Below are 8,237 nucleotides of genomic sequence, written 5' to 3'. Positions count from 1 at the left end.
GCGTTTAGTCTGTGTCTTGGTATCAAGTGCGTTTATATAAAATGGGAAGCCGACTCTGGGGTATAAACGGCAAGTGTGTATTTAGCAACCATGGCCTTTTGACTGTATGTTGTTGGTGTAGCACAGACTGGCAGGGCATGCTGGGAGTTGTAGTACTTGGATTCACTGAAATATTTAATGGATGGTTATTAAGATGTTGGCTCCGGTTTTGGATTGTTTATTATTTCTCCCAGCCTCAGCACATATTTCCAAATATAACCAGACCATGATTAAAGGAGAGCTACAGCTTAATAAATGCATAGAGTATGGCTACAATACTGAACTTGTAGCAATAGTTCAGTGACAGGAAAGACCCAGGCCTTCATATTTGTCTGCAACCACTCTCCATTTTGTACTTTTGCTAGGCCGTGTTTAGAGAGCCTGTGACACCGCACATGCTCAGTGTGCTCTGCATTGCTGCTGAGAATATAGACTTGGGGGTGGGGGGAGGTCTATGGAAAATGAGGATACATCTGTCGGAAGCGGAGTTACAGAATGCACTTGTCTTTCGGAGTAATGTAATGGAGAAACCAATACATTTATTAATAACGTGGCTTTATAATGATTTTTATGTTCTATGTATACAGCTTATTGTGAGTCGGTCTCTAAACTTCAGCTGACAGCAGCCCAGAGAAAATTATTGCCTATTGGCATCTTCTGTGCCACAAAACTTTACTGTGAAAGGGTTGTGGTGGCCATTTACATGATATGTAGCTTTCTTTAAAGGAATACTGTCATGGGGGAAAAACATTTTTTCAAAATGAATCAGTTAATAGTGCTGCTCCAGCAGAATTCTGCGCTGAAATCCATTTCTCAAAAGAGCAAACAGATTTTTTTATATTCAGTTTTGAAATCTGACATGGGGCTAGACATTTTGTCAATTTCCCAGCTACCCCAAGTCATGTGACTTGGGCTCTGATAAATGATAGGATCACTTTAAGCTTTAGTTGTCCATGAAATCATTTTTTGAGGGGTTAACCTTATTTGTATTTTCCTAGACAGTGTTGGACTGGGATGCCAGGGGCCCACCAAAAAAACTTAGGCTGAGGGCCCACTTTCCAAACTACTATACCTCCTCTCCTCACTCAACCTTTTTATTCTCCTAGTCTTTTTTTCTCTACATACTATACTCTTCCATTGTTAAGCCTCTTTGTTCTCATAAAGAAATAGGGAATGACCATGAAATTGGTCAAATGGCTATAAGCAAGAGGCCCACTGACCCCTGGGCCCACCGGGAGTTTTCCTGGTATCCCGGTGGGCCAGTCCGACACTGTTCCTAGAATTAGAAGAGCTGACAATAGTGCAGGGTTGACATATTATAGTTTATATGTAGTTTATGTAGGGTGAATAAAGGATACCTTTTTTTTTTTTATATCTGTCTAATTGGAATGTTACGAGTTATATTGTTTTTGCTTTAGCCTAGTAGCTTCTACAAAAGTGTTGCTAAGTCAACTGCTGTCTTAATATTGCCAAACTGCAATTGTGACTCTGAGCTAGCCATAATATTCTTTATTACATTAATTTTCCTACATATTGTGATAAAATCCAATCACAAGCAGATATTTATGAGTAGAGGACTAGCAATACTCTTTTCTGAACTCTCCTAACTAAAGGTCCCTAAAACAAAATGATGCATTACTGCTCTTAATATTTTATAGAGAGATAATTTTGGGTACCTGTAATTGTTTTTTTTTCCTTTTTAAAGGGGTTGTTCACCTTCCAAAACATTTTTCAGATTGTTCCCCAGAGGTAAAGACTTTTTTCAATTACTTTCCATTATTTATTTTTTCTGTTTTTCCAAAATCTAAGTTAAATGTTCCTGTCTCTGGTGTTTGAGTCTGGCAGCTCAGTAATTCAGGAGCGGACTCTAAACTGTTACAATTTTGCAACATTTAGTTGATACATTTCTCAGCAGCATCTCTGGAGTATTCGCAACTATTGTATCAGCTGCTTTTAATAAAACAGATTCTGCTCCGCAGGGACAAAGATAAGAAACATATTCGCTAAATGTATCAATTTAGAACAGGTTACAGGGTCGCCGACCCCCCTCCCAGAGCTGCTTTAGAAGGTGAAAAAGGACACTTTACACTTCAATATTAGAAAAACAGTGACACATGGAAAATAGAAAGCAATTGGAAAAAGTCGTTATTTCTGGTGATCTATTGGAAAATTGTGGCAGGGGCTCTACATTTTGGCAGCTGGGAGAGTCATTTACTCCCGTGACATGCAATTTTTTAGGGTGTACGATAAGTTTTATGAATAATTTTAAATTGTATCAGCTTTTCTCTATTGCTTACTAAACATAATAACATGCTATTGCTTACTAATGGTTTGTACAGGTTGTCTATAACATTTCCAATCATCTGGATCCAATTGGATTCCACTGGCTTCCCAAGTGTCCCCTAAGCTGTGGTTCATATTTTGTTTAGTTTTAAATGTTATTAGCAAGTTCATCCATATCTGTAAATCTATCTTTTGCAGAATCTAAAAGCTTGAAGAGATGTGGGAAAACCCTCGCCCGGCAGTCCCTGCCTTTCGGTGAGTTAACATTTAACATTAGTGTTTTGCCCATATAGAGAAATGTTTACTTTGCTAGGTTTTTTTTGCTAACAAATAATACTTATTTGAGAGCTGAACATTTTCTGATTACATCTGATAATTTCTGAACTTAAAACTAAATGGTAACTACTATTAGCATATCCTTCGCTTAAATATGCTGCCTAGATGCTATGATTACTCCACCAACCATATACTTTTATGTATATTTTCAATATCAAGCTGCCCAGAAGCAAAAATAAGAAGGGAAATAAAAACTAAACTTGAACATTTTAAACATATCTAGTGGCATTTTTGGAGTTCATGCTGCCTTAACCACACAGCTCCTTTAATTTAGCTCATCCAATTCTAGTTTCTGATACTATGGCTTCACGTCTTATGTCATAGCCACACTCATTATGTGTGATATCTTAACAGAAACTCTGCCTTTTAGCTATATTAATGATCTTGATCAATATAATTGGGCCATTTTGGCTCCGTTTATTACAGAAGCACGTCTGGATATAGTTACATGTATTTAAAAATTAAAACAGACACCTCTATCAAGGTGAACTTTGCAAACTGACTACCATCAAAATGTTACACATGATAGGTGTCTTTATTTCATATTTTTTTTTTTTTAAAGGTTTTTATTTTGCATTTACAAAACAAACAATACACAAATTAAGCTTGACAATTACACGACTACTGTTTCCAATTACTTCATGTTTTAGTGACCGTTTCAATACATAAAAGAGCATATAACATATTCACCAGTTATCAGCTTTGGGCCAGTCTAGAGCTCAGTTGTCGGGTAGGGATGCATGAGGGTTGACCTCTAACCAAGGTTCCCATATTTTCTCAAATTTCCGGGGTGTTCCCCTAGCATTGTACATCAGTTTGATTAGAGGCAGTGTACCATTTATTAGTTTGATCCATTGCTGAAGTGTAGGGGGGGTGGGGTTCATCCATTTCATTATTACTAGCTTTTTTGCTTAGAACAAAATAGATCGTAATAGTTTTCTGGATTTTTGTAGGGGCACTGCTTCATCTATAATACCCAATAAACAAGTCTAAGGGGACTTAATTCCAGGAAAGCATAGAAATCTATTAATGTATCGGATTGCTTCTGACCAGTATGCTGCCACTCTAGAGCAGTTCCATATGAAGTGGAAGAATCCAGCTTCTCCCCTGCCGCATTTCACACATTTGGCTCCCTCTGATCTACCCATAGCGTCAAGCCATAGCTTCATGCCTTAGAGGGGTAATGTAAATTTGATGGATCATTTTAAATTGAACCATTCGGTCTCTAAGTGATATTAGGCAGTGGTACAAGTTATCTGTAGCCTCTTCCCACTGGTCCTCCTTTAGTGAAGGAATAAGTGAGCCATTTTTGTTTGGATTTATTGAAAGGGGAGGGTTGGGAAGATTGAATTATGTTATATAGTTGAGATAGTATTTTGATGGGGGCTAGAGTCCAAAGTCAGACTTCCCATGCCAGTGGTATGGGTGTAATTTGGAATGACCTGAATTGTGCACAAAAGGCATGTCTCTGCTGGAAGTATCTAAATAGTTGGACATCTTGCCGATTCAACTTGATTTTTAATTGGTCTAGGGAGACAAAACTACCTTCCACCGACGGGTCCTCTAGATGTTTAATACCCATTTGTAGCCAATATTGAAAATCTGCCAGCTTTCTCATATGGTGCAAGTTAGAGCTCCTCCAGAGTGGAGCTTTGCCAGATTCTTTAGGTAGAGGGGTACATACTTTGGATTGTAGTCTTGCCCATACTTTGATGGGGGTAGTAATCACTCCTGACAATTACGAATGGACCTTAGAGATCCCAGAATTGTGGCATGTAAGTCTGTTAGGGAGTTGCTGTCATCTGGATTAAACCATTTATGTATATAGGATAGTTGGGAGGCAAAATAGTAGTGTTGCAAGTGGGGGAGGGCAAGCCCTCCTTTGGTCTTTATTTCATCTTTACCTACATGATACTATGTCAAGAGATGGTCAATTTTTTTTATATTTAACTAACTTTTTCTTCTGTAACTCTCTAAAATGGAACATAAATATAACATTTTAACTTTCAGGCTTAATATTTTTATTAAAAAACAAAGACCAACTGCAACTTTTTGTGTTTGTAGATAGACATATATAACACTCCCTTTGGCTTCTAGATATGGAGGTGTTAATTATACAGGAAGAATTAACTACTTTCTCCTTCTTCAACAGTTGATCTGTAACCATGAAGGGGAGGGGGGGTTAAGTGTAAAATATTTTTTTTTAATATTTCAGTACTATGCACTTTGCAGGAATTAAATTAAACATAGATTATTTTCTGAATGTAATTAACGGGCAAAATGCATGTCCTACACAAGAGAGATATGCTTGTCTTCAACATGAGTTTAATAAATGGAGCCTATGTGGGTCCAATACATACTGTGTGGTTTATTTTTACAATATATGCCATTCTCATAAGAGCATGTTGAATTCAATGTTGGTTTGTATAATCTTAAAGCAAAACTTGTATACTGACCTTGTCAACAGGACTGAGGTAATTGTTTATTATGTGCAATGAATATTACTTCATTGAGTGTTTGTAATTTGTAAATATCAGATGCCAAACCAATCTATGTAGAAAAAAAAATCTAAATCTACAATACCTTTAAAGGTGCAGTTAATATTTATCCATAAATAATTTATGGTTGTGGTTTCATCTGCTGCTACTGTCATAAATAATTTTGCATTGGTATCAATACTTATTTATTATTGTTACTGTTGTGTAATAATTCTATTTTCTTTCTCACAATCTCACAGGGGACGCCCAGGAGAATTCTTTCCTCCCAGAGGTCCTCATGGTTTCCTTCCAAGATTACGAGGCCGTGGTGACAGAGGTCATCCCCCTTTTCCCTTTCGGGGTACGCCAAGAGGTCCAGTACCTCGATTTGCTGGTAGAGGTGCTAGCCCTTTTGGGACCTTTCCTGAAGAAGAGCAAAGGAGGAATATGGAGTTTTGTGAAGGAGAACTTGGTCAAAACATCCCAAGGAGAGAGATGCCTCCAATGAATTATAGGCCACGAGAAATGTCTGATCCTGACTACATGGCCCATTCAGGACCTGATATGGACTACAGAGAGCGAGAAGCTGCTCGTTTAGATCAGAGGGATCGCGGTATCCCTGATGTGGATTATAGAGAGGGCGATCATTCGGCAGCCATGTTCAGAGAAAGATTTTCTCCAGCTGCACAGCACAGGGAACGAGAAGCTTTAGAATTTAGAGAGAGATTAGCTGTTGCGTTGGAGATCAGAGAGAGAGAAGCAGCTGCTATAGAGTATGAACATAGATTGGCTGCAATGTTAGAACGCAGAGAAAGAGAGACTGCAGAAATTTTAATAAGAGAAAGAAAGGCAGCAGAATTATTACTTAGAGAGAGAGATGCAACTGAATTACTGCTGAGGGAAAGAGAGGCTGCAGCTTTAGAGCTCCGTGAAAGAGAGGCTGCTTTATTGGCTCACAGAGAGCGAGAAGTAGCATCGATGGACTATAGAGAGAGGGGCATCCATGGTTTTTATAGAGATCATGTAGACAAGGACTTAAGAGCAAGAGAATTGGATGTATTTAGATTCAGAGAGTCTGAAAGAAGCATGGATTACAGAATGAGAGACAAAACTGAGTTTGATAACAGGGAAAGAATGATTGTAGATTACTCAGAAAGTGCTGCTTTAAACTACAGAGATGAAAAAAGAGAAAATGCAGATTATAGGGATCAAAAGGCTCCATATCTTGACTATCGAGATAGAGGTACACTTATAGTAGACTATAACAATGAGGAGACTATTGGCCTAGGATATAGGAAGCAGGATACTTCTGCAATATGTACCAATGAGGTAAGCCACACAGAACCCGAAAATTCAAAAATAGATCAAAGTAAAGATAAAAATGTAGAACCAGCACACGGAGATGGTGAAAAATTGTGCATAGGTTACAGAGAAAGGGAGACTAACACTTCAGATTTATGTCAGGGTGAGAGTTTAGGATTCAGAAATACAGAGCAAAACATTCCAGGTGTAGATTACCAGGAAAAGGTTGACTCTGATTATCGTGAGAAAGAAACTGCTGACTCTGATTATCGTGAAAAAAATGCAGATTACAGAAAGAGAAAACAAACCGATTCTGATTATCGAGAAACAAGGGGAACCGATGCAGATTATCGTAGCAAAGAAATTGAGGATTTAGATAAAAAGGAAAGAAAGTCTTCTATAGCCATCAAACAGATGAAGTCTCCATCTTTAGATTATATTGATCCTTCTGATACTGTAGAGAAAAAAAATCAATCTGTGTGTGTTGATTATAGAGATTCCACTGCAAAACAAAATCGGGGAATACCTTTCCTGTGTTCCACAGAATACACTGAAAGCAGTGAGAGTACTTCAGGGATGGTAGGAAGTGCTGGAGAGCAAATTCCAGGTCTAGACTATTTTGATAATTCAGACACAGATTACCGGGCAAAAGAGAGTGAAGACTCAGACTATCGAGATGCAAAGATTAAGCGGCAACGTGTTGACACAGATTACCGAGAAAGAGAAAGTTCAGATGCAGATTATCGGGGTAAAGAAAATGACTACAAACGGTTAGAAATTGAAGGAAATAAGGAGACTAAATGTGCGAGCCAAATAAAGTCTCCATCTGTACCATTTGTCAAGCAGATAACTCCTGGTACAGAGGCAAAGAAGGCTGGACCTGTGTATGCAGATTACAGAGACACCGTGTCTGCTGCAAAATTAAAATGTGCAACAGGCATGCCCCCCCCTTCAGTCCCTGTAAGTACAGCTGATCATTCTGACAAAGTTGCTACACACTTGGATAAAGCTTCTTACCCCATTCCAAAAACTGGAGGCGGATCTCAGCAGTCAAGCCACCCTCAGGCAATGGATATGGATTTTCGGGACACTAAAACTGTGGAGGCTAAGGACAAATTAAAAAATGGCATGGCTGTCGGCTCCAAGGCTGAATCTTCTGTTGTGCTAGGTTCTAATGACCAGGATTTACGCAAAAAAGAAAACATTGTTCAGGACTCAAAAGGCGATGTCTCTGACCAAAGTGGCTATATACAAAAGGAGGATGAGGATCTCCGCGATGGAGAGACTAAAGCCCCTGCGGACCTCTTAAGACATGGCTCTCTCCTTTTTGACTTTCTGAAGCTGGCTGCTCAGGAACTGAAAGGGAAGCAGGAAACTGAAATAGCAGCTGGAGGAAATGAAAAAAGGGCCATATCCCCAAAGCAGGCAGGAGACTTGGATAGCAAAGCTCAGGTAATTCAAGGTACAGCACCCAGAAAAGTTACCACGATACCAAACAACCAGGCTGCAATGGAATTTTTAGGAAGGGAAGACACTGATTATAGGAATATGGAGTACAAGGATACTGACCTGAGAGCTGGGTACAGCTATGAAAAGCGGTCCCTAGAAGACCTTCAGCAAGGAAGTAAGGTATAGTGTGAGCTTTCTTTCTTGTACAAAGGTAGAGACATTTTTTCAGTATTGTTTGTCTTCCATTTGACATCATTAATGCATATAGTGCACCTATTGGCACTTTGGTTGCGTTCTTTAGGTAGAGAACTTTCAATGTGACTTTGGCATACGTGCCACATTGCTATCAAC

General features: G+C 38.8%; 1 protein-coding gene across 10 annotated transcripts in view; it reads left to right on the top strand.

Annotated features, from left to right (window-relative positions):
• Positions 1 to 8,237, top strand: part of rbm6.L (RNA binding motif protein 6 L homeolog) — a 38,445-nt gene that overhangs the window by 149 nt on the left and 30,059 nt on the right. For 6 of the 10 annotated variants that reach the window (XM_041590770.1, XM_041590769.1, XM_041590768.1 and 3 more), the window contains exons 2-3: positions 2,521 to 2,577; positions 5,396 to 8,066. In XM_041590770.1, the coding sequence (XP_041446704.1) occupies positions 2,540 to 2,577; positions 5,396 to 8,066 (2,709 nt within the window). In that variant the 5' untranslated portion in view covers positions 2,521 to 2,539. Of the gene's footprint in view, positions 1 to 11; positions 74 to 1,744; positions 1,789 to 2,520; positions 2,578 to 5,395; positions 8,067 to 8,237 lie in introns of those variants that run through there. The other 4 variants (XM_041590763.1, XM_041590764.1, XM_041590766.1 and 1 more) reach the window with 4 other exon arrangements.

Source organism: Xenopus laevis, chromosome 4L (assembly GCF_017654675.1).
Source record: "Xenopus laevis strain J_2021 chromosome 4L, Xenopus_laevis_v10.1, whole genome shotgun sequence".
NCBI lineage: Eukaryota > Metazoa > Chordata > Amphibia > Anura > Pipidae > Xenopus > Xenopus laevis.
This window is presented reverse-complemented; position numbering and strand designations above follow the sequence as displayed.